Source organism: Drosophila montana, unplaced genomic scaffold (genome assembly GCF_035044405.1).
Source record: "Drosophila montana isolate Dmon_TW-CO22-7 unplaced genomic scaffold, ASM3504440v1 contig_1761_1, whole genome shotgun sequence".
NCBI lineage: Eukaryota > Metazoa > Arthropoda > Insecta > Diptera > Drosophilidae > Drosophila > Drosophila montana.
Window position 1 is genome coordinate 1,422,346 of NW_026996690.1, and position 27,544 is coordinate 1,449,889.

At 41.1% G+C, this 27,544-nt stretch overlaps 1 protein-coding gene across 3 annotated transcripts in view; it reads right to left on the minus strand.

Annotated features, from left to right (window-relative positions):
• The window catches only part of svp (COUP transcription factor 2), a 32,638-nt gene extending 8,825 nt beyond the window's left edge, over positions 1-23,813 (minus strand). The window contains exons 1-4 of one of the 3 annotated variants that reach the window (XM_064700406.1): positions 22,864-23,742; positions 9,401-9,550; positions 2,963-2,986; positions 1,507-2,058 (exon numbers count right to left, since the gene is read on the minus strand). In XM_064700406.1, the coding sequence (XP_064556476.1) occupies positions 1,507-2,058; positions 2,963-2,986; positions 9,401-9,550; positions 22,864-23,500 (1,363 nt within the window). In that variant the 5' untranslated portion in view covers positions 23,501-23,742. Of the gene's footprint in view, positions 1-556; positions 1,380-1,421; positions 2,059-2,962; positions 2,987-9,400; positions 9,551-22,863 lie in introns of those variants that run through there. The other 2 variants (XM_064700408.1, XM_064700407.1) reach the window with 2 other exon arrangements.
• Positions 23,814-27,544: the final 3,731 nt, after the last annotated feature.

Genomic DNA, 27,544 nt, shown 5'->3' on the forward strand with positions numbered 1-27,544 from the left:
CATAGATTAACTAACTAAGGTAAGTTATTTAAGTAATATTTTTCTGGTATTAGTATCATATAATAGTATAGTATTAATAGGCAAAACTCAAATGTTGTTAACTAAATTAAAAATAAGCAAAAATTAAAAAACAAAATACGAAACAAAAACGAAACGCTTAAAATTAGTCAACAAGCTTAAAGAATTAGTAACAAATGGAACACAAGTAAAAACACAGGTTAGGTTTAAATTTTTTGTTTAACAGCAACAGCAGTGTATATTCTTAAGTCTTCTTCGAGCTTCTCGCTACGCTTCTCCCTACACTTTCCTTATCATTTTCTTTGTATGCATTTTTTGGTAAAGTTTTTTGATCTAAGCTAAATTACGACTAAAATAAGTTAAGACTTAGTTTAAAGGCAATAAATACATAAGCAAATAGGCACTAAAATTAACTTTACAAAAGATACATATTTAAGTACTTCATAGATACATAGAGAATAAGCTATACATAGATAGATAAATTAGCTAAACTAAACTGTTCGATAACTGACTAACAAACAGATCGACTGACTCTTTAGGAGCTGGTTAGGGGCTACAGCTGCCATCTACTGCCCGCTAGGCTATATGGCGAATATCTATAGCTGGGACTACCGAAGCTGGCGCCGCTGCCATTGTGAGCGGCCGCCGCAGCCGCTGCTGCCGCCGCCGCCGCATGACTCACCCCAAAGGGCGTACTGTGATGGAACATATCAAAGGCCGAACCGAAGGCGCTGCGCGGCGGCGTCTGATAGAACATGGCCGCTGCAGCAGCCGCCTGCTGCTGTTGCTGTTGCTGCTGCTGCTGCTGCTGGCCCGGCGTCTGATATGCTCCAGCCAGTGAGCTGCTCGCTGTGCTGCTGCTGGTGGTCAGTGCGGTGGCGGCGGTGGTTGCGACTGTGCTGCGCGGCGAGGCGGTGTGTGAATTGTGGGAGGATGAGGCGCTGTGGGAGTGTGTGGGCAGCGAGGCGCCCAGACCGCTGCTGTTATTGTGGCTGTTGCTCGAATCGCCGGCATTGCCATTGGAGCTGGCATAGAGCGCGGCAAGGAGATCGACCTCAGCATTGGCATTGGCATTGGCATTGGACTTGGCGCAGCTGCTGAAAGCGCTGCCGGCGGAGGGCACAACAGGCCCAGAAGCAGCAGCAGCTCTGGGCTTCGATTCGCTGGGAATCGGCTGCAACTGCTGCTGCTGTTGATGCTGTTGCTGTTGCTGCTCCGCCTGCTGCACTGCAGCCTCGACGCCCGCCACGCTCTTCATGAAGGTAGCCAAATGTAAGGGCGCCTGCTGCAGCTGGGTCTCAAACTCCAAGCGATTCAACTCATCGAGATGCTCACGCACCACGGCAAGCACATCATCATTGCTGCAATCGGCGAGGCCAGCATCGCTGGATGTGGACGCCAACGCTGCCGGCACACGTTTGCCCAGCAGAGCTGAAACTTTGGTTAGCAGTGCGGGCACATCCTTGTACAGGATGTCCAGCAACTTACCGGTGGTGAAGAGCACAATTGCCTTGAGGCAGGAGTACTCGGCGGAGTCGACATGCAGCGCCTTCAGCTTCTCCACCTGCTCCTGGAAGATGCGTATGTGATCCATGAAGGCCACCACACGATCCGCGGCCATTGGTGAGGCATGCAGACCCGCGGCGGCCAACAGCGGCGCCACATGCAGCGGCATCGAGCATTGGCTGGCATTTAGAACGAACAGCTCCGACCAGACGAGACGCAGCAGTGCCACCTGATCGGTCACCTGCAGCTCCGGAAAGAAGGGTATATTCTTGGCCCACTCGACGGCCGAGAAGAGCAGACGGGCGGCCAGCTCGCAGATGTTGTCAATGCCCATAATATTGTTAGGCTGCAGGCACTGGCCGTATCGGGATGTGGGATATGGCTCGGCGCGCAGCAGCAGCGAGATGTAGGAACTGAGGTACGAGTGCCCATTGAAGCCAGCCACGCCCATTGGATCGCCGTTGGCCAGCTGATACTGGCCGTGCATGCCGGCCAGGCCGGGCTGTGTGGGCGGCACGCGGCCACGTTGAACAGCTGCAATGAGAGAGAGAGAGAGAGAGAAAATTAGTATCTGTATCTGTGTGTATGTGTAGTTGTAGATGTATCTGTATCTGTATCTGTAGCTGTAGCTAAGTAATTCAATATGCGCGCTCTTTTGTGCGCTTATTTTGACCGCGACATCACACGCCGCACAATGTTGCCCCATTCAACGTTGTTGGCAAAGCTGCCACAACGCACAATGCCTATCGGGCGCCTCAATCTGTACGCAACCTCTTCGAGACGCTGCGCTCCCTTTTGTTCTCGTCCCGACAACGTCATAAGATACTTTTCTGCTTTGCAATACCTTGAGCTACCCTTAAACCCTTTTCTTTTTTTTTAGTTTTTGTCTTTTGCTTTAACATTTTCAATCTCGTACCCGAATGCAACCCCCTTGTTGCCACAACTGCTTAGATATGCAAATTTGACTAAATACTTTCAACGCATCTTTAAGATACAAGATATGTACATGCACGAGTGTGTGTGTAACTGTTGAGCAGAACTTAAGCCTAAAATGTATAAACAAGGCGGAAGCAACTAGTTAATCAAAGCTCAGTCTACAGCTGTTCGAATTGAGCGTCAAAGCTCAGCAACAAATAAGAGCGTAAGCTTGCAGGGGAGATCACAAAAAACGGCAGAGTATTTGCTCTCAGCATGGTAAAAAGTTGATCGCAAGAGAATTTTAGAATAAATATAACTTGAAGTTAAATATATCAAAGTGAGCATAAGAAAAGCTTCTGGCAAATTATATTTATGAAAGGTTATGAAAAAGAGAGCGAATGAGCTGCATTATGATAGAACCGAGAGAGCCAAAAATATTGCTGATTCGAATAAAGTTCAAAGCTCTTCAAGAGATAATTTAAAATGAGCTTTTTTTTGCTAAGTTGAGAGATAAACTTACTTAAAAGCTGCGCCCGAGCAAATCCTGTCAGCAGAAAGAGAGAGCGACAGGTTATGAAAGAGAAAGAGAGAGATTACTGATTACTGAGTTGAGAGACAAATGAACACAATAGCTGAACTTTGAGAGCACAGAAAGGCTTTTCCGGCTTTAAATGAGAGATTTTAAAGATGAAGGGAAAGAGAGATATTGCGCTTGATAGATTAAAACTCTGCTCTGACTATAATTGAGAGAGACATTTGGAAAACTAAGTTTTCATAGAACACAAGCGATTCTTGGTTAGTGAAAGCTCCAGAAGAAACTAAGACAGCTTTAATGCTAATATGAGAGTTCTTTCGAACTTGAAAAACTTTATAAAAACTGTATTTCCATATCAAACTGACGCAAAAGCTGGCGTTTAGGAGCGCTCAATGGCTCTTAGTACAAGCGCATTCCTTAGCTTTGAACTTTGACCCGCAATTCCCTCAGCTAAGAGCTTACACCTGCATAGGATACAAAGTTGAGACAACTATTTAAGAGGCTTGGCCATTCTCCAAAACGCATTTGTTACATTTATTTGCGAAAAACAATGGAGCTTTGCGCGTTGATACTTGAGTGTGGTTAGCAAATGTGGGTTAGCAAAGGTTTTTTTTTACACCTCAAAATATGAGGTACACACCTAGACGGAGTCATATGCACCACACCTAACCCCACTCTAGAGTTTGAAGCAATAGGCTGGGTTCCAAAACTAATCGAAGCAAAAAAATCGCGAAATTCAGCCCAAGGCGCTGAAAAGCAAATAAAGCTAAACATGATTATTGATCAGGCCAAGTGTTGGGCACAGCCATTGTCTAAGGCTCAACAAGCACACACACAGATGCACACACTGACACACACAGATGGACGCTCACACACACATCTGGCCAGGCAAAAGTAACGTCTTTTGTTCAAGCGAAAAGCGAAAGCATTTCTGGTCACTCGCACAAAGCGCACAAAAATCGTAAAAAAAACACAGGACCTGGTTTAGGATGGGATAACAGAAAAAAAGGGAAGAAGTGTATTTGTTTATTGCCTTTACCCAAGCAATTAAGTGCAAGGGGGTTGCAGAACCGGAACTACCAAAAGACTTGACCACTGTCCAGCGCCGGACGAGACAATTATTTATGAAATACATTTGCGTAATTTGCGCAGGCCGCTGATCCTCAACATGTCTAGGCAGGCAGAAGACGCTGCTAACCGGTCTGGTGCCCTCTCTTTCACTCCAGTGTCCAGTTTTCGAGCATGGGCTTATTTATGCGCCTGGGAAAATATATTCCACACTGACCACAGTGACTCAAAAGTTGCCAGACTGACCGCAACTGCAGCGCAGATCGACTCCAGATAACACAGCAGCCAGCAGCATCAACAGCAACAACAATAAACAAGAAGAGGAAGAAGATTCAGCAGGAGTAGGAGATGGCAGAGTCTTCTTCTCTCTGCTCTGCCATTTTGCTTGATTACTTAATGAATGCATTCTGTGGGCCAGCGCACGTGCTCAAGTCTCTCGACTGCGCTTTTGTTTTGGTGTATGTGAATGTGTTGTGTGTTAAGCAGCGCACTTATGTAATCGATAAACGATATACAAGTCATCGAGTCATCGCGTCATCGCACATGTCAAGCAGCCACTTGAGCGCGTGCCCAAGTGGCCCACAGCCAATTGTGGCCAAGTGGATAAAGCATCTAAAACCGAGCCATACTTAATCCGTACCCAAAGGGTTTTGAATGGATATCTATGGAAATGCAATTTCCGGCCTCGGGTTCAAAATGCCTTTCACTTTATATGCGAATTTGCGTTTTAAATATTTTCCTTGCTTTTAATGTACTTTGTAGCGGATGACGTTAAGTTAAAATTTACATTGTTAATTATAATGCATATATATTCATGGGATGATATAAGAGATTTAAAGTGTCATGCGAATTTAGCTAATCGTCTTTCTAAAATTTTTTTGTACATATAAATTAACATGATCGTTAAGACTCTAGCTAGGATATCTGTTGCTTCTTTATTGAAAAAAAAAACGAGAAAGAAGTGCTATCTTCGGCACACCGAAGATTTAATACCCTTGCAGACCCAACCTTTTCAAAATGCTCATAGTGCTTTGCCCGTATCTAAGAAGCACAGGGAAAATAGTTAATGCCGAGTATGGTTAAGATATCTTGAAAAACAAAACAGGTTTCCATACAACAACTTAATTTTCGACCGATCGTTCCTATGGCAGCTATATGATATAGTTGCCCGATGTGAATACGATTTTGCATAAGTGGAGGGAGCATAGTAAAACTAATAAATGCCGAGTTTGGTCAAGATATCTTGAAAAACAAAAAATTCCATACAACAGCATAATTTTCGACTGATCGTTCCTATGGCAGCTATATGATATAGTTGTCCGATCTTAATAGAATTTTGCATATATATGGGGACCGTAGTAAAACTAATAAATACCGAGTTTGGTTAAGATATCTTGAAACACATAAAAATTTTCTATACAAAAACTTAATTTTCGACCGATCTTTCCTATGGCAGCTATATGATATAGTGGTCCGATCTTAATAGGATTTTGCACATATATGGGGAGCCTAGTAAAACTAATAAATACCGAGTTTGGTCAAGATATCTTGAAAAACATAAAAATGTTCCATACAAAAACTTAATTTTCGACCGATCGTTCCTATGGCAGCTATATGATATAGTTGCCCGATCTTAATAGGATTTTGCATATATATGGGGAGCGTAGTAAAACTAATAAATACAAAGTTTAGTCAAGATAACTTTATAAACAAAAATGTTTTTCATACAAGAACCTACTTTTCGACCGATCGTTCCTATGGCAGCTATATGATATAGTGGTCCGATCCAGCTGGTTTTGACATATGAGCTGCGTGCAACAGAAAGAGGGAATTCTGCAAAGTTTCATAAAGATAGCTTTAAAACTGAGAGACTAGTTCGCATAGAAACAGACAGACGGACAGACGGACAGACGGACATGGCTATATCAACTCGGCTGTTGATACTGATCAAGAATATATATACTTTATGGGGTCGGAGATGTCTCCTTCTATGCGTTACACATTTCACGACAAAATTATAATACCCTCTGCAAGGGTATAAAAAAAACAAATAAACAAATGCACGTTAAGACAGGGTCTTAATTCCATTCGAAAGCGTGAAAAAATCGCGGAAAATGGTTGTATGACACATTTTTCTTTACCATCCGATCGGTCAAAAAGTCATTTTCAAGGATATTTGCTTAAATTCATTTGTATGCTGTTTCACACTTTTCCAAAAATGGGGTGCATTCTTGCTGGAAATGTCAGTCATAGATTTAGTTGGTGAAGTTGCGGGTTCAAACTCAAAATCTGTATAATACAAGCTCAAACTCATATTATCCATATATGCTTCTAATTTTTTTTAATTGAAAAGCGTTTGATCATAGGCTATAATTGTAAAAAGTTCAGGGATTTTATATGCAAGGCATCTTCAAAAAGTTAATTTTCATTTCTGGAGCTTCTAATTTAATAGCAACTATTAATTCATTATAAAGTATATGTTAATCAACTAATAATATATAAAAATATCTTTTCCTTTTTTACTGCTTTTTATCTAGCTACAGCCTAGTTTTCATATATCTGTCGAACTGCACACAGAAACCGCCCTTCAACCCTCTTTTTTGATAGCTTGCCGACCAGTTCCAAGAGTTCAAGTTCAACTTTACTGTTTCAGCAGTAAATTCCGTCGCTTTAATTTATTTTTCCTCACAAAAATGCCTTTATAAACTGAAATTAATTTTACTAGCCCAACCCTTGGCTGTAGAAAATGAAAAACAAGTTTCTGCACAAATTATTGTCCAGTACGCTGACCCAACCGAAGCCCAGTCCGGTCCAGCCCCTCCAATTGACACTGCAATTTAATTAGAGCGACCTTCGTGCCTTGATTTTATGCGCCTTTTCAGGTTTTTTTTGGTTAGAATTTCTTGACCAGGTCTCCCAAGGCATAACCTTTGTGCCGCTTTTGTGCTAAGTAGCGCCCGAAAAAAAATGAGGCAAAAAAATAAAAAAGGGACCGAAATTCTATGCAGAAAAGACATTTTCTCACGATTTCTCGGCGCTGATATAGGTTTTGGGCTATTGTGAACTAGTTTTACGCAGAACTTGTACATTAGGAAATGCCATGAGAGGAACGGGGTGGTGGAACCAAAGGTGCTGAACTCTTTTGCGTTTTTATTATGATGATAAAGTTGACAAGTTGTTGTCAGTGCTGGTGGCAGCCACAGGTAATCGCATATTTAATGGCCCAAACAGGTAGCCCACAGCTGGGTTCATGCCGTGTCATTAGCCACAAACAACATTTTGTACTTGGCCTAGGCAAATTTTTTACTATTATTATTTTTTTTTTTTCGGCTGCTCGTTGTTCATATTTTTGCGCAATGCCCAAACGCGACGAGGCTTAAATCAATGTTTAGATACATTTAATTACAATGCGGCTATAGCTGCATTTTAATTGCCTCGTTCTTAACCCAAATCGCAGCAACAGCTCAACATCTGCTGTTGTTAGGAAGGGGGGTTATTAGCATTTTGCGAAAAACCTGTCAATATTAGTGCAAATAATAACAGCTTTGTACAGCAGCTGGACAGGTATCTATCCCTCCCTCTCTCTTGCCCTCTCTCTCTCTCTCTCGGCCAGACAGATGTTAATTGTTAATGCCGACAACTACAGCTAACCAACTAACCAACTAGCCAGTCAAGCAGTCACCCAACCAGTCAGTCAGTCAGTCAATCAGTCATTCAGTCATTCAGTCAGTCAGTCATGCAGTCACCCATTGATCGATTCACAGTGGCGTCTGTCAATTTGTCGTCGTTTGCCAATTTGCGGACAAAACATTTGGCCCAACTATGCCAAATATTTGTGCAGCAAGCACTGTTGCATGCTGCCTTTGATTAAGTCGAAGCATGCACTGCAAAAAATCAAGAGATACAAACTAAAAACACACAAAATATTGTTTTTTGTTTAACTTTAGTGTTTGAACCCCTGAGTAGATGGAATATAGATAAACATGTCGAGCACTTTCCGTCGTTCCTAGCCAGCACGACTTTATCCTTAAGCTGTCCAGCTTTTACTCCCAATTTTCTTAGAGTGTATGTCACTAGATCTAATCGAATTAACTTTAATAAATCATTTGTGCCTAGCGGCTGCGTGCCACCAGAGGCACAGAAAAAAAGTGTCGACACACAAATTACAATATCGAGCTAATTCCTAATGCGAGTGTGTATGCTCAACTATTCAAGTATTCAATTATTCAACTGTTCCGAGTATTCGATATATTCGAATACTCATGCTCATTCAATGTTGTTTTTTTAATTATTAACCAGCGACCGAACAAGTTTGCATTTGATCTCTAGGGTCAATATGCTGTACCCAATGCTTAATTGTTTTTTTTTCTGTGTACCCTGTAACCATAAAATGTGTTAAGTAGACATGCTCAACTTGTGCAAGCTTGTGTAAGACATAAAAGAAGTGATGCGGAATACATTACTTCATATATTTATTATAGGGTAACGCCTAGTCGGGCACGTACTAAAAAGTCTCAGCTTAAATAGTTATTACATTGTTGTGTGTGTGTCTAGACAAATGACTCTATGGTTTGCTTTTAATGTAGTTTAGGAACTTGGCTAAATGTCATGCATGGAGTTTGATATGTAATGTAATATGACAATGATTGGATAGCTAATTGGTTGTCTATAAGTCGTATATGTGGACAGCTTATTGAGTTATCTGGAGGACTTTTAATGATGCATTAAGATGCCAATAGTTTTAGCTATTTAGAGGATTAAGAATTAGCTGAGTAAAAGGAGATCTATTAAGCTTTAACTGTTTTGAATTTATCTTTAAGTTATTAAGAGAACTCCCAAAACTCAGACAGTTTTTTTTTCTTAGTAAGACTTACTCTCTAAGAGCCTGGTAACAGCTGTATCATCCGAATGAGGCGTTCGGAAAGCTTTTCAATTGGGCTCTTTAGGTTTGGGGCCTATCATCAAGTGGCACTTTGACTGTAGCCACATTCTTTGGCAGACCACTTGGCACAGTCCAAATAAACCCCAGCAAGTAGAGCGCCCAAAAGAGCAGCGCACAGTTGTCAATTGTGTGAAAATTCCTAGCATGTGACATTTAGTTGTCCCATTTATTGGACCGAATGTAACCTACATACAATTGAAAATCAAATTTTATTTCTTGTTCTACTTCCGTTTCTATCGTTGTTTCATTTTTCTACTCGCTCGTCTTTTCGCCTGCGGTCTCTGCGCATTTAATTTATTTATGTATTTGCCTCACTGTTTGACTTTTAATTGACCCACACCCAATGCGAGAAATTTCGAATATTGTAGTATATAGTACATAGTATATGGCAGCGGTTAGTTGGGAGGACTTACCTTCGCGTCGCATGCCCATTTTGAGGCACTTTTTCAAACGGCAATATTGGCATTGATTGCGATGATGTTGATCTATGGGACAGTTTCTGCTGCCCCGACACGAATATGTCAGGTTGCGTCGCACGGATCGCTTAAAGAACGATTTGCAGCCTGAAAATAAGCAAAAGAAATGAACAATGTGGAAATTAATGAAATGAATAATTGATATATATTTAAACATTTTTAAGATTTTCGTAATGTATAACAAAGTTTATAAGAAAGCAAAATATATTAATAAATAGCTATTGTTTGCAAATGGATTATTGAGCTCGCAGTAGGTAATTCGATTAATCAATCTAAGATAGCAATATTTTTGATTGTATATATAATAATAAATAAAATATTGCTGGAACAGGATATCTTAAACAAGCAGAGCGTTCCAAATCGATAGTCGATGGTTAGAACTATCAATGTCGATATTGGTCTTAATAAACAGACCAACGATAGTCAGAACTACTAATATCTATAGTCGACAGTCAGAGTTGCCAATATCGATAAAAGTATTAATAAAAATATCGATAGTGGATAACCAGAGCTTTCAACGTCTATAGCTAGATTTATCGAAAGCGAAAGTAGACTTAATAATTAAGCTTTATTACAATGTTTCCTCTAAATTATGAAATCTTTAATCGACTATTCTAAAATCTGAGCATTGTACACCGCCAACTGTTATCTATAACAAATTTGAGCCAAATAAATAGTACCATAATTTGTGCCTTGGATCATCCCAAATTAATTTTTTCATTTGCCTGAAACATGTTTTTTTCCATCTAATACCAAGTTCGCATAATGCAACAGCCTTACAGCACTTTTTTATACTCTTCTCTTTCGCAGAAAACATTATGACCTAGCCTATATGCCAGCATACCTTTAAGTATGCCTAAGCCAAGCTAACGCTCGCTGTCAGTTACACCTTCGAATGCTTTGCAACAAGCAAAACAAATTCCATGGCACTTGGATCAAAAAAAGAAAAGAGGGGCAACAAAAATTGTTACCACTTGTAAAGCAAAGTATCCAAAGTGCAGAACATGCCACCAAATGCGGCAAGTTGCGCTTCACTTCATGACACTCGCAGTTGTTTGTCCTAGTCCTGGTATAAGCCAACTCGCCCTCAACCTCTCTCTCTGCCGCGCTTGTTGCCCATGTCAATGGTCATGTTACACGTTTCATGGCTTAACGCCTTCCATAAAATTACCTTTAATGGCTTTCAATTAACAAAGTGTATCTTTGGGCACGAAGATACGAATGTATCTCTGAGTGGCCAGAGCCTAAGTAGAAGAAGAGGCAGTGCCTCCTATATTGCTGGGCGGCTGCTGAATTTTAGTTTTTGGCTTCACGAATTTACTGTTAAGACTGAACACTAGACAAGCTGTTGTTGTTTTTGTTGCTCTTGCTGTGGGCAGCCATTAAGCACTCGCTGATATAGTTGGAGCCCGGCGCGTTGTTTACAAGCTTCACTGCAATTTGATGTCGCCATGTAGCTGAACATGTGTATCACTTGCGTGCCGCCTGCCCCCTTCCGTTTCCCTGCACACTGGCAAAACGTGCGTCCTGTTTGGGTGGGGGACCCACTTTGGCTGCGGGGGCCGCACTTTGGGCCATGCCACACAAAATTTCTCACAATAACTCAAAACAATGGCATATGCTCATAAAATTCGTTTTAAGCTGTAAAATCATCATCAAACAAAATATGTAAGGCCCAGTGCCAGGCACAGTCGCAGCCATGTCTCTAGCTATGCGATCAGCGCTATAAAAGCTATTCAATGCGCGCTCCTGCCTAAGCATTCAGGGGGCGAAGGGTGGAGGAGCCAACGGACGCAGACAGGGCAGACTGCGTTGCGATCGTGTGCACCAAAACGTGCCCAGGCACAGTGAATTTAAAGCTATTAGCCCAAGTCGATCAACAAATGCGCTACAGTTGGGCTTAAAGCTGATGAAATATAAAAAAAGTTTAGCTTAAAGATGTAAAGCTCTTAGATAAAGATAAGATTGATCCCTTGACTAAGAAGCCTAAATAATAAATGTTAAACAGGAGCTCTTAAAGCAGACAGAAAGCTTTTGATATAGCGGAAAAGGCACATCATTTTAATTTGTTCTTCATAAGAGAAAGTCTGAAGCTTTGCGAGCTTTAAGACAAACTAAAAGCAAAATTGACTATTGCGAAGCTTTACTATTTTTGAAAGCTCCATGCTTGATAAGGGGTTTCTATGTTCGCAAAAACTGTAAAAGCTTGCAAAGGCTTTTTAAATAAATTTGTTAAAGCTTACAGTGGGAAATTACTTCAAAATAAAAGCGTAAAGGAGCTACTTTGTAGCTTTCTACTGCACATAACTCAAGATAAGATACAGTATCTGAGTGTAGCTGCATCTAATATGAGAAGGGCATGCTGCAATGTCTAAGCTGCCAAGCCAAACGTTGGCCTCACACGCCGCGCTAGACAAGCCCAAGATGCAACTAAAAGGCATCTAGGAAATATACACACACTCACACACACACACACAGATACACACATGCACAGCACACACTTAAGCTTTTACACCATATGATCTACGAATAACGATATTGTACCAAGTCACGATTTCTGCACAAAACGTACCGTTGCCTGTGCCTCTTTTCCACTCTGTGTGGTTGTGGTTGTTATTGTTGCAGTTGTTGTTACTGGTGTGGACTGCGGGACAGTCTGGACAGGCTTAGGCCTGGCCATGGTACCTACAGCTTTTGGCCAAGCATCGAAAAATAAAAGAACTGCAATCGGCCAGGCGGCTGCCCATATGCGCATATCGCTGTTTTATCTGGAGCTGAGACGATGCGAACGCTGCGCCGTGTCGTTATTGATGAAGATACGAGCAGAAGCATTCAGCTATGAGCCAGTAAGATACCGTAAACCCCGGCCAGACGAGGGGATACGCTGGGGCTCTATGGCATATCATGTTATATCAATAACCGCAAAAGGGTGGAGCGAGAGATGCCCAAACCCAGATACAGATACAGCTACAGATACAGATGCAGCCATCGATGAAGATGCAGCTGAGGCTGTGAAGGTGTAAGGACCCAAAAAATCAAAAAAGTCACTGCGAGTGCAAAGCAACCCACTCTGTACCCAGCCAGCCCCACCCATACATACCACCCGCTGCCCTCTGGGAAGCCCTAGAGCAGCCTGGCTCTCAGGGGCCTTGCTATGGCTTCAAAAATGTATCTCATAAGTGCAGACAGTTTAGCTATAAGCCAGGCGCACTTTGCGGTAGTTTCAATTACGCTGAAGCTTAATTGCAAGCCTTGGGAGAGGGCTGGAGCGGGTCTTGAGGAGGAGTGCGGGGCAACTCTCGCGTGCGCTACGCGCCATAAAGCGTTCAATACAGTTAGACTTCCAAGAACTACAGCTAAGCTAAAGCGTTCGTTCTATTAATTGAACTTCCTGAAATGTGTGCGAAAAGGCAAGATAACCAATGCACCCCCCGTTGCCCAGTTAGCCACCACCCGCCCCCTTCCCTATACCCTATTAATGCTAGCGTGACCATGGCCATAAGACCCCCAACCATTTTCCCCATAAATGAAAGTGCAGTCAACGCGCGGCTTTTTCCGCTTGGCCGCCTCAATTTGAAGCGTGAAATTAGTTGGGGCCACAGCGGACGAGTACATATGAGTACCTTTGAGTATTTGTGCGTATCTCTATGAGTACAATGAATATATATATAAGAGTACTTCGTTATTACGCTCTTTGAGTACCCATGAGTATTTGTGAATATCTCTATGTGTATAATGAGAACCTGTGTGAGCTTCAATATATTTACGTTTTTATATATTGAGCTGTAATTGCCAATTCGAGTTTGTACAGCAAACGAGTACATATTAGTACCAATGAGTATTTGCAAATATCTCTATGAGTATTTGCATGAGTATCACTTAGCTGCAATTGACAATTTGAGTTTGGTTTTTTGGCCAATTGCATTTTTTTTGCGCTCGGTCAATGCACCGTTGCCGAGAAGTGTAACACACAGAAAGTCAATAGCAGCGACCAGACGCCGCCCCATTGTCGGCTCATTTTCTAATTATTAATACACACACACACACACACACAGGCATACACACACACCCAAAGTACACAGCTAGAGAGCCATCATTAAGTCGCAATAATTAAATATTAAGCTTACATGTGCAGGCAGCTAGTTCAAGTAATTAGCACAGCGGCTCAAGACTTGAAGGCTAGAGATGAGGGCAGGTTGTGACACGAGCAAACACGACTCAACACTAGTTGGTAAAATCTATATATTCTACTATTGAAAACTAGTAAAATTATAAATATTTTGAATGAATTCACATGGGTTAAAAGTCGTGAGAGTCGTGTCGATTGTGTGTCGATATTCCTGCTCGTGTTCGTATCGAAAACGATCTGACACGCGCTCATCTCTATTGAAGACAGGCAAACTGATGACTGAGATTGGGGCGGCGGCAAAGCCAAAGCGCAGCAAAAGCTAGACAAAGTATCTGGAGTACAACCGAAACATAATTGCAGACCCAGACACGAACCGCAAAATGTTTTAACTTGCATGCACTTCGAGTATCTACAAAATGCGCTGATTATGAACGCGCTTGAACTTCACGAGGCGGAAGCTCAGTTCCAATTGCAGTTGCTGGCTGTTGGCTGCTGGCTGCTAGTTGCAGTTGCAGGTGCCCCCCACAGCTGATTACTGGGTAACAGGTAACAGGTAACAGCAGGCAACGCCACTCGGGGTTGACATTGCTATAAAGCAGCAGGGTTTATAACTCGATATAGGTCAATGGTAAAGATACTTGTGGGAAGTATCTGAGCTCAAAGCTGAGACCCGAGTGCTGAGCTGCGATTGCAACAAACTTCTCAGCTGTGGCAAATTTAAGAACTTTCCACTTAATGAAAATGTTGCCCAGACTTAGCGAATTGTAAATTGGTTTTGTTTGAATTGCAGCTGGTTACTGTTGGCAATTGAATGTTGAAGATACTTTGATACGACTTGAGATACAAACGGTTGGAATGTTTATGAACTGCAGATACTTGTATAAGGTTCACTTCAGATCATATAATACATGGTCTTGTGTATAGAGTGTTAGCTCTTAAAATGCAGTTGTACAATACTAAGTTGCCTTTAATCATGAATCTATCTTAGGCTGCAAATAGTTCTCGGCACGATAGTAAACCTTCAATACACTTTGATAGCAACGATTGTATTGATTAAAAATGATCTCATAATATATGAACAGATCTTTAGATATAAGCTTAAGTCGTAAATTTTGATTTCAAATTACACCGGTTGAGCGGGCAAAGATCATATAGAACTTTTAATAAATGTAAACTATTTCTAAAACTCTCACCTATAAAGAAAATCTTAAAGAGAGCATGTGAAATAGTTAAATCCTGGCTAAATTTGATTAAAAAATAATATTTAATTTTGTAGTTAAAAATATGATACTGCTTTTATATAGCCAAAACTTTACTTAGTTAATTTATTGTACCACAAATTAGCTCTGAGCCTTAGGTACAGACATTGGGCAGAGATATTTATGTAGTTTTCTCAGCTAGCTGCTCACTTATTTGATGCAAACCCGTTTTAAAACCCACAATTTTTATATGCCCCTGAACCTTTTGAATTATTTGTATATAGGGTATACTGTTTTTGTGCAAATGTATGTAACAGAGGGAAGGAAGCATTTATTCATCTCCATAATGTATTTAACGTATATATGCATATATATTCTTAATGAGGAAGGCGAGCTGAGTCGATCTGGACTTTTGAAATCAGTAATATATGTTCTCCTATGCTATAGGCAAAACGTGCTTATAATTTTTTTTCGATATATTTTCTTTATTGAACAATACAGATAAATATCGATTTTGAAGCGAAGATTATCCGAGCTAGATCCTCCAAACTTTGTATGTAGGTTCTCGTATAGTATATACAATTTAAAAATACTTAAATTTTTCGATACCTATCCCTCTCCCCAACGAAATTGGAAAAAATGAAAACATTTATAAATATACTGCCTTGCGATTTGGTTTACACACGATTTTAATGTCACATTTAAGCACTGGAAAGATCATAAAGATCGGACTTTGAACACCGAAGGTAATCAAGAACGCATTTCCCAAGGTAGGAGGATAAAGGAAGAAGAAGCAGAGCCGCTGCCTAAGTGCTTGTGTGTGCATATGTGTGTGTTGTTATAGAAAGAAGCGAAAATCTTTGTAATGCACAACTTGGATCTGGGTATCTCCTAGTCGAGCACTTCCAACTAGATGACTATTAGTTGTTGCTTTGTAAGCAACAAGTCCAGGCAACGCTTGGCCCATATGCCACCATATGCAGAGCAATTCGCACGTTGCACAGCCGACAACAACAATAACAGCAACAACATCAACATCAACAACAAAATGCCGACTGAGTCTTGGCGAAAATAAAGATAAGCGATTTAGCTTTGATTTAACTGATGCTATGTGAAGTTATGCAGCCGAAAGGCAGCCTCTATGGGAAGTGGCCAGGCCGAGGCGGAGGCCCAGTTCAAGTCCAAGTCTGCGCGCCTGGTCATGTATACGAGGGCTCTCTGTGGCAGCAGCACATGGCGATAAGAAAGGTTATGTTGCTGCGGCCGTGGCGTTGCACTATTAAAGACAGAGAGAGAGAGAGAGGGAGACTGTGCCACTCCGCGGGGCATGTCGTCATGAGCTGTTCTCCGCAAATGTTGCAAGTGCATATGGAGGATGCCACAAAACGTGCACAGTTGAAAATAGTAAAAGAAACCAAATATATATTTGTGTGTTAGGGCAACGTTGCAGCTGATCGATTAGCCAAGTTAGCTGAAAATGAAAATTGCGCATGAAGTGGCAACAACTGTGTCTGCCTGCCTGCCTGTTGCACGTTGCCCCTTGGCTGCGGCTCTGCTGCTTAACATAATTAATTAAACCGTTACATTATAAAGCGGATCAAGTCGCTCGCTAGTTCACGATTTTTGTCCGTCTGCCGCGGACAATGTCGGGCAGGGGGGGTAAGGGAGTGGAAACTTTACGAAATCGCATCGTGTCAGGATGCATTTTTTGCGCCTCATTTGGCTGAGACGAGGCACCGAGTTGCAACTGCAACTGCAACTGCAACTGTGGCAGCAGCTTTATTGGCTTTAACTTGGCTTCTAAGTACAACGATTTGTACTACAAGTCAGCGCTTAATGATTACAATGTCGAGTCTCAGTTGTTGCTGTTGTTGTTGTTTCAGTTGTTTCAGTTGTTGCTGTTGTTTGTTTTGTCTTCGGAAAATCTGTGTACAATTAAGTTTCGTATTCGACGCGATTTTGCTGTAGCTTTTTAATGAAGGGCCGGCGCTTGTGCCAAATATTTTGTAAACAGGCCAAGCTCTTTGAGCTCATTAATGTTGACACCGAGTTGAGTAATGCACCCCAAAGCCAGAGTTGCCACAGCTCGATCAGACATCATGCATATAACCATAAATATCCACATTTTCTTAGCTACCTCGTAATTTTATGGCCACAATTTGCCAAAAAAAAACAACCAAAATAATATACATAAAACAAATAACAGTTTGTGCCCCGGGTGATGCCTGAAATGGGGTGTGCGTAAATCATGTGTTTTGTCTGCGCGAGCCAAATCGCACGGAAGTTATAAATGTTTATCATAAAGCGATTTATATGCTCTTATAATAAATGATATGGATGCTTAATTCATTGCTCTCCGCTCTCTCTCTCTCGATCTCTCTCTCTCTCTCTCTCTCTCTCTCTCTTGGTTGGCAGCCAAAATGATGCAAATTTAATACAAGCTTGGAAATTTATTAAGCTTTTCGTTACTAATTAATAAGTAAAATACGTTTTGTGGCGGGCGTCGCTGCCACGCCCCCTGAAAATATACAACCGCGCTGCATAAGGCTGCAACGTCATAAATTGCAGCACGAAGAAAAAAAAAACACACACACACATCTGAAAAACGCGCTGTGGGCGTTGTTAATTTTTTTGAAATCGTATTTACTTTGTTGCTGTTACTTATTCGATTTTTATTATTTTTTTGTTTTGGGTTTTTTGGGGCATCGAGTAGACAGCTAATTGATTTATGTGCGCCTTTTGTTAAAGCTCAGCGAATGTGTCTACCAACTGGAATTTTCATATAATTTAAGACTCTCGAATCTGAAGGCGCCATTTCAAGTATTTTTACCCCAACCCTTGCGAGGTGCAACTGCGAAAAGCCATGAAATTCGCAGCATTTTACATAAGTGAAATATATTCCAAATAAAAATCAAAAGTCAAAGGTCAAGAAATTTTATGTGCATCAATAAAATAAACAAGAAAAATATATATGTTTTTATATGGTAAAAAGAGGCTTTGCCAGGGCCAAGTAATGCATTTTCATATATAAATAATAAAAATTAGTGTGAAGTTAAGAGCATGAAATTAAGAAAAGACGAGTTTAAAGTATTTCAAGGGTGAATTTGAAAAACTACAAAGACTCCGTAATAATTTGTATTTCGGCAACTTTTCTACAAGAACTTTGAGAATTTTTTTTTTTGATTTTCTGACTGCAATTTACAAATTAGTTCGCATGAAGAGAAGAGAAATTTGCGTTAAATGCTTTATTTGCCTACATCATAATGAAGTGAATTAAAAAGCCACACATGTTGTTCAGCAAATTTCTTCAAAAGGAAACCCCTCCATAAAAAATGAAGTAGAAGAAACAAAGATACACGACACAGACACACAATGATGACTATGGACAAGCATAAAGCAAACTGTGACATTGTCAACATCAAAATTTTGTTTTTTTTTCTTGGGAGGGGGGCTTTAACATGGAACACGAACCTCCGCTTGGCTTGACCAACGTGCGGTTCGGCATATGAATTCTTGAGTTTGGGCTGCGCTTTAATTGCGGCAACGTGGGAAACTATTTAAATGGGTTGACATCAAAACTTCCTTCATTTTTATTTTTTATTTTTGTTGTTTAATGCACTGTGCAAAATGTTAATGCACTGCGTCGGCCTACTCTATCAGGTTGACAAAGTATCTGTGTATCTTTGAGATACATTCGCACAGAGCTAATGCGCGCCGCTCGCGCTTAACAATTAGACAAGCTGGCAATTTTCTTCAGAGGCGCCAGGCCAGGTCTGCTTTTATTATTTTATATCTATGAATTTTCCACTGCATTTTCCAAAGGCTTTTCCTTTGTGCTAGTTTATGTTTATGTGGCATTTAATTAATTGCATGCCTGCTACTTAGTTGTTGCAGCAATTTTTCATAAAATTTATTTGTCATTTTCATGTGGGGCAGCAGATAAATCAACTTAATTAGCTTTTGACATGGGCGCTAAGATAACTTTTCATGCAATAAATAAACGCAGCAACATTTGCAATGCAAAAAGGTGTGGAAAATGGAAAAACGCACAGTTCTTGGAAAGCTGCTGGCAGCTATATCAAAGCGTATAGAGAGTGCGCCACATGGGAGTGCGCGACCAGAAGATACCCTGAACAAGGTGAAAACATACACGCACTCACGAGCGTTTTGCTTCTTCTTCTTTCAACCTCCACACTATATTTGGGAAATGCGTTCTTTAGTAACTTCGATCTTTATGAAATTTGGAGGGCTTTAATATGGAATGCTTGGGGGATTATATACCAAACCCCAAGGACATACCTCTTAAAATTTTTAAATATTTATAATATAAATACTTCGTAAGCTCATAGATGTTGCCTTCTGCCTATTGCATTCATTAGCACAAAGTCATGATACCCTCTCAGCCAATTTCAATGGGTATTGGCTATAAAAAGTCGCATAAATGAAGAGCGTATGAAGACTGTGAAAACCTCAAGTATTGCCTACTAATAGCCATGACAAATAGCTAAATTAATAGGCGAGGGAACACTACGTGGTTGCAGCAGTTGTTGTTGTTCTTCTTGTTGTTGTTTTTCTAGCTGGTCTGGCACATTAGAGGCATGCACTCATCATTAATATTATCAGGCGGCTGATATCAGCGCACATTTTTCAGTCAGCAGCCTGAACCGTGACTTTTAGCCAAAAGGTTAGGCGGCAGAATTTGTGGCTGCAGTTCCCAAATGTTGAGAGACAACATTTATCTTTTTTTTATAAATATATATGAATATATTCTGAATAGTACTCGATTCGTCCAATTTCACCTACAAATTAGAAGAAACAGTTTGGTCGAACAGCTGTGTGCGAAATCAAACAAGTTGCTAATACAATGGACACAGCCCGGAGGGGTAAGGGGTTAAGGTTCAAGGCACAGATACTCTACACACACACACACACACACACACACACAAATATGCACGCATAAGCTACAATTAATCTTAGAGTACGCGGCGTTGTGGAGGGGGCTGCCTTTTGGAATAAATTTCACATACTGCGCCCTGCGACTGGACAGAGCTGGCAGACAGCGCCGACAGGCAGCGAACTGAGAGACAGACAGACAGACCGCCAGATAGACAGACAGACAAGTGAGACAGCAGCGCGGGCAAGAAAACGAGTTGTGGCAAGTATCTGCAAGTACGTGTATCTCAGCTTGGAAGTGAATCAGCTGAAAGGACGCAACGGCGCACATTATGGCATTTTGGTGCCAAAGCGATTCTCAAAAAACAGAGAGAGGGAGAGCGAGAGAGAGAAAGAGCGAGAGAGAGAGGGAGAGGGAGGTAGAGCATATAACGCATAACTGGCAATGATATGCGCCTAAGCGCTTTACTATTTATTTTGAAAAACATTTTTGTGTGTGCCTCAACTTGAGACGCGAGACTTGAGACTACGACGGGCATAGAACAAAATAGATTGCTATCGTGGCAACATCATCAGCAGCAGCAGCAGCAGCAGCAACCGCTGCCCCCAAAAGATACACAACAACAACAACAGATACATGTATCTGTGAGCTACATGCGGCATGCGGCAAGCGGCTAGCGGCGGGTGGCGAGTTGCAGAAAACACCTTCAGAACGCAGCGAGGCGGTCACCGAGCCACATATTTCGATTGTTGTTGTTGTTGTTGCATTCTAGTTGTTGTTATTGTTGCTGCGCATGCGTACAAAATGCTGGGTGATTAATAATAATAAAAGCGCCTACAATGCATTGCGAACCGCCAACGTACAGTGGTAAGAGGTACGCTTTGTATCTGTAAGATACTTTTTGCTATTTGGCATTGATAAGAACAAATAAAGGGAATGGCAGCAAGTTATATATAAATATAAAATATATATTTATATAATATAAAATATATATTTATATAATATAAAATATATATTTACATATATGAATGTTATTTTGGAAAGAGAAGCCCTTTAATCTTGATTTTCTTAAATAATTAATAGGCAGCTAAAAACTAACCCGGGAAATAATGTTAAATACAATTTTCTTTTAGTTTCCAACTTTTTTATATAAGAAAAGGAGCCAGAAATTATTATATAAAAAGAAATATATAAGAATAAATTTGAATAATTAAAGGGAAATATCATTTACTTAAAATTAATGGGAAAATCTTTCTTTTTAAATGCCTCATACATCTTTGAAATACATTTATATAGATTATTTATTAAATGTTGGATTTAGCGACCTTTCCTTGTTATAATTATTTGTTTGGCTGGTTCAAACAAAATTGAGTATTAAAAATATTTTTAAGTCAAATTTTCAAAAGTTCCTAATTGTTCTCTCACTTTTCTATAACTGCAACCACTGTGCGCATAGATACGCTCTGCAGCTGTAATTTCTCTCTGACTAAAAGCAGAACATTTGAAGAGATACGAATATGACAACTTCAACTTGGCGTTCTACTAAATGGCAGAGCCGCTGCGTGCAGCGTTAATCTAAACTCATGAATGCAGTTTTTCTTTTTTTTCTACCTCAACGCTGAAGTACTTCAGCTCCGCCCCGCCACCCTCGCCCTCACCCTCTTCCGTCTACCAGCTGGTCTCTCGGCCAGGTCTAAGACAATAAAAAGGTGGGCGCTTCATTTAGCGGCCGCAGCCGCACAATTTGCATGTTTGCACAACAATTGTTTGGCTTGGTACAAAAGCGCACCGTATTTTATTTAGATAATAATAATTCTTTTTTTATTTTTTTTTATTTCCACTCTTTTATCTGGCGATAAGCGAGTCGAGGAGACGTGGCGGGTGCGTGCGCCGGGGCGGGCTTCGGAACGCAGCTGTAACGGCGTTTTGACCAGACCGTGGCGGCAAAAGTATCTGTGTAAGTGCGTTACATAAGTGCCGGCACTTTTTGAGATTTTCTGCGAAAAATTTCATATGCAAAAGTAGCTCAGATTTGAAATTGTGTCTGCAGCTACATAGATACAAAAGTATCTCATGCAGATTTGGTTGAGAGCGCGAATTTTGATTTGTGCGACTTTTCGTAGGAAACTACAGTAAAAGCTGGATAAGGCAAAAGTAGCTGAGAATTGATTCTTAGCTTAAGATACAAAAGTATCTGTGGCAAAATGCAGCAAAGATTAGAATTGCATCTCAGACACAAAAGTATCTGACAAACGATTAGTGAAAATTATTAAGTGAAAAGTAAGCTGGAATTGAGATGCATAAATATTGTGAAATGTTTTTAGTAGAAGCAAAAATGTCTTAAAAATCGAAGCAGCCTAAAAGTATCTTTTGATAATAGTCAAAAGTATCTTTGTAGTTTTTAAGTAAAAAAAGCAGTTACTTATTTTGCAATTAGGATTTTAAAGGTACAGTAGTGACTGACTAATACCGAAGTAGGGCAACTTTAAGCTGCTGTTAAGATACAAAAGTATCTTTTACGGATTTAGTTCAAGTAAATTAGGTTTCGGTGATTTTAAATCATCTACATATATTTCATCTAACGTAAATATTCGGTAAAGCAAACGAAATTTAGAGTTCAATTAGGGGTCAGATAGTAAGATACAATTGTATCTGAATCTGAGTTAGCCGATACAAAAGTATCTTTAAGGCAAGAGCTAAGAGCTACATTTTGCTTGATTTTCTCTAAGAGCACATTTTATAGGCTGGTTGCACTTCAGCTGTATATACTGTATGTTTTTGTTCGCACTTAGCAAAGTATCTCAAAGATGCTGTCAATCTTAACGCCTAACTCCCTGCATATTTGCAACACACACACACACAAACACACTCGCACACCCACCTTAGACAACTTGCCATACATCACCGAATTTTATTGCCAACTCATCAAACTGCCATAATTCACAGTAACTGTCAAGATCAGCACGCTTTTGAGTAGTTTCTGAGTTCTGCCTGTAAAACTATTTGAACTCAAAGTCAACATTTCTGTTTGGTCATCCATGCAGATATAAAGATACAAAAATACACACGGCTACAAAGCCGAAGAAGCTACAATTGAAATCAACTGGCGATCTCTTCAGATTAACTTCCAATTGCAGTCTTATAAGATTACAAAGCACAACCCCTCTGCTGTACTCACCTTCACAGGTAAATTGTCCGTAGTGCTTGCCGGAACTCTTGTCGCCGCAGACGACGCACTCGATGTTCTGTTTGGAGTCAATCTGGGAGCCGCTATTGCTGCTCTGCGAGTGGGAGCTGTTGGCCTGGGAGCTGGGCGTGGTGCTGCCACCATTGCCGCCCGCCGAGCCGCCCAAGCAGCTGGCCGACTGGGAGCCCTTGATGATGGGCACCAGATCCGCGCCATGGCCGGATTGTGCGGCGCTTGTGTGATGTGCGGATGTGGAGCCGCCGTTGGCGCTGGGCAAACTGGAGAGATCCTCCTTGATGACATGATGCGCGCTTTGGTTAAGGTTCGCCGTGGAGGTGCTTAGTCCGGACAGATCCTGTTTGATGCCCGCTGACTGTTGGCTGGCCACGCTGCTGGGCGTTGTGCCACCCCCGCCGCCGCCGCCACTGCTTGTGTTGGTGCCCGCCAGCGAGCCGGGTCCGGCCGAGGCATGCAGATGGCCGCCCAAGTTGGGATCATGCCAGGCGCTGTGCGGCGGCACGCCCAGCGACATGGAGCGCGACAGGCCCAGATCGAAGGCGGACAGCTCGGCGCCGGACTGCGGCCGCGGATTGAAGAAGGCGGGAGCTGTGGACGGTGAGGCGCACATGACGCCGCCACCGTACACGCTCAGGGAATTGTGCGTAATAATTTTGGCGGCCGGATCGGAACACGTGGAATAACCGCTGGAATACACTTTGCACGGGCTCCACGCACAATACGCAGAAAAGTCACCAAAAGACTGCTTCAAAAATTTCTCAAAATATTTTCCAAAATATTTTTTTTAATTTTTTTTGCTTTCACACTTTTTGGCAAAGTATTTGCTTAAAATATTTTTTCTTAAAATTTATTTTTTGTTTAATTTATAATAAATATTTTTTTTTAATAATTTTATTTTATTTCTGCTTTGCACATTTTACACACAGCACGAAAAACACTTTTGTGGTTTTTAAATTTCGCTTGTGGCGCGTTTATTTCTTCTTTTATTTTTAATTATTTCAAAATATTTTTAATTTAATTTGTTGCACACGCACGCATTTAATAATTTGCGACTTGATAAAATTTGTATTTATTTTTTCATTGCTCGCCTTTGCGCTGTCACTTTGATGTAGAAAATTTTATATATGTATTCTTTTTGGTTTTCAAAGAAAATTTAAAAATTTTTTCTATCTTTGTGGAAAATGCGCGTCATGCGAGCAGCGAAATCTCAGCTGTTCTCGTAAGGCCTTTTAGAGCCTGACTGGCAAAACATTCGTGGCAAAAGGTACACGACCCGACCCGACTCGACCGTTTCGACCTAACGACACATCACACAAATCTCTCTCATTCCACCACTCGCGTAGATACACACGGCCAAAGATACAGATACAGATACAGCTGCACCCCGGTTGCCGCGGCGCTATTGCTGCACCGCTCACACCCACAGCATTGCAATGGCCCATATCGCGTTTGAGTGAAAATCGCCGCTCGCACTCGCACACACACACACACGCGCGCTTTGGCTCTCTTTGGTGGCGGGGCAAGACCTTCGATGCGTTTGGCTGATTTGCTCACGCGGACTCACCACCACCACCACCACCAGCAATAGCAGCAGCAGCAGTAGCTAACTTTACAGCTACATTTGCATGCACGCGCTCTCTCTCTCTCTCTCTCTCTCTCTCTCTCTCTCTCGCCCTCACTCTGCCGCTCTGTGAGTGAAAAGTTGGCTGGCTCTCGCGCTCATTGGATTCCGTTGGGCGTCCAACAAGAACTTGTTTCTGCTCGGATTTTGTTTTGCTGCTTCTTTTTTTTCTCTTATTAGTTTTTTAGTTGGCGCATCTGTTAGTTGACTTACCGTTAAGTTTCTTATCTAACTGCACCCAAAAACCACTTTTTCGGCTACTTTAAAATGAGCTCCACCTACCTAGAAAAAAAAATTTATATATATTTTGACTTGTAAGGTTTTCTGGTTGGCTGCTTAAAGTGCGTTGTGCTCCATATTTTCTTTCTCGGGAGCTTTTTCTTCCTTTGCTGACAAAATTGTGTGTGCTTATCTTTGGTCTGCTTTAAAGTAATGGCCGATCTGTGAGATATGCATGCGTATATACTCTTAAAGCCGACTGCCATTGGCTGTGCCCACAGATAAGCTATGCAAACTAAAAACTCTGGGTAGTGCGAAGTTTCTCCTTAAATTTTATGGAGCAAAATATAATGTGTGAATTTACAATTGATGTTAAATCGAATAGAATTTAAAGTATTTGATTAAAAAAAAAGTACTGAATCATTTACGTAGGGTTTAAAGCATTTGATATATAATTTTATTTTTTTATTGAATAAATTACAAATTAAATAAGGTTTTAGTCTTATAATTTCTGTGAAATATTATTCCCATATCAAGATTTTGAATATTACAGTTACTCTTATATAATAGTTTTTAATAAGTGTATTTAATAAAAAATTTTAGAGCTCTACTATATTTTCATATAGTAAATTTGAAACCATTACTTTTTAATCGAAAAATTCATATATATTTAAAATTTAGCATAACTGCTTAAATAATGAGCAAATCTTTGGCAAATTTGGTATCTATACGCTCTGCTCTTTAATAAATCAAGCCTTGATTGGTTATTTTAATAAGAACTCAGTTTTCTTGAGTTTTTGACAATTGAAGAGTTCAATAATGCTGCCTCTTACTCTCTATTCGAACCAAAAATCGATGTTATACTACTTTAAGCCTTATCTGCTTGCTGAAATATGCTACATAGCTGTTTTATTATATTATAGACCTTCTAGAACTATATATTTAAATGGTAGTTTAGATTTCCTGAGTTCCCTTAAGTTTCTTTATGCTAAATTCTCAAATTCAGGCACTTCTTTAGCTTATACTCAAATAAACACAATGTTTTTGTTTCCCTCAACTATTTTTTCATGTTAGTTCTACTTAAATTTCCCCCCATTTACTCTAACGTCGGGGTGCTCCAAGTGAAGCCCATTGACTGCTTGAGTCTTAATAAAATTAGAATAATATCTTATGCTAATTGGATAAGGCAGGCGCGGTCTTATTAGACACCAGCTACGTGTCGCGACATGCAATTCGATACACTTGAAAAGTGCCAAAACATGAAATCATAATTTAATTTGATTTTAACGAGACGGCAAAGCGATGCCACATGTGGCACGTTGTGGCCCACACCTGACCAAGTCTTGCATTTGGCATGGTAAAAGCTGCACAATTAGAAACGCCAACATAAATATATTTTATTTTCTTCTACAACATTGTCGAATTAGCATTTTGCAGCAATTTGCACGCAAAGAGCGTAGAAATTGAAACAAAAATTTAAATGCGTTGAGGCCTAAACAATTTGAAGGCACGCGAACTTTAGCTGCTGGGAAGTGGGGTAGGGTGGTGGGTGGAGGGGGAGCCTAGGAAGCTGCAGCAAAAATATTGAAAATATTGTCGACCCAGTTGAGAGGCCAAACAGGGGCCAACCCCTCAGCCCACAATTGTCTGATTTTTTTATTTTTGGGGTAGGGCATGCGGAGCAAACGTACAATTGGATGATCAGCGAGGTGGAGTGCATTTGGTTGAGGGGTCGGCGGCGGTGGGCAGGGCGCAGGCAGCTGCTAATAAGTCGAGTGCCAATTCGAAGTGCTTGCTATGTGTTTCCAATAAGCGGCAGCAGCACACTCACTCAGTCAAGTTTCGTCAAGTTTCGTTGAGTCACTCTCTCACACACGCACACGCACGTACGCTCACACACTCAATTGCACTCACTCAATGCGAGACAGCCTGGCAACGCCTTCGATAGTGCGTCTCGCTCACGCTGCCAGCGCGGCTGTCTCGCTTGCACGCGCTAAAGCGCCGCGGCTGGCTTATCATTAACTGTATCGGAATTTGTTTTTTGTTGGCGCTCTTTGAAAAGCAAAAAAAAAAAATAGCAGAAGAAGACCAGCAAAAAAAAAGTGGCAGCAGCTAAAAATGTTGAGTTTGCTTTTTATTAACACCGCTAGATGTCTCTCTCTGGCGCCCATTAAAGTCTAATTCAATTGGATTTCAGATGCTGCCGCTTAGTCAGTGGGAAGGGGCGATGGGGGGTTTAACACGTCCTGTAGCTGGCTTTTTTTAGTGTCCTGCCTTTGAACCTAATCTCTTGGTTCTCGGCACCTCTTGTTAGTGGCTCGTATGTTACTCGTGTGCACTGTGAACAGTCCCCCTGCCACCTCTCTCAACCTGCCCCCTCTGACACAGCTTCTTTGGCAATGCATTGTTGTGGTCGTGGCTCTGCGCAGAGTTCGCGCAGCCAGGCAGCACCTCCACCCTTTTGGGTTAAATACTGACAACCCCATTTGAGCGCCTCTTTGCACTCGCTGCCCGCTGCCCCTTGCCTGCTGCTGTCCCTTTGGCACCTAACCCCCAACTTTGCCATCCATGTTGGCAACTGGCCAGTTCCATTCTTCTTTCTACTTGTAATTTTTTTCAATTTTTTTTTTCTACTCTGGGGCAGTTTATTGAAAGTAATGTTCGCCTTAAAAAAAAAAATGTCGTACAAGCGCTCGGTTAGGAAGAGGAATTTGATATATGCTTTAAAAGACGACAAATACTAATCCAAATCACATATTGTTAAAGAGAGCCGGGCTAAATATTAACTAATCAACCAAATGCACTTTAGAAAGC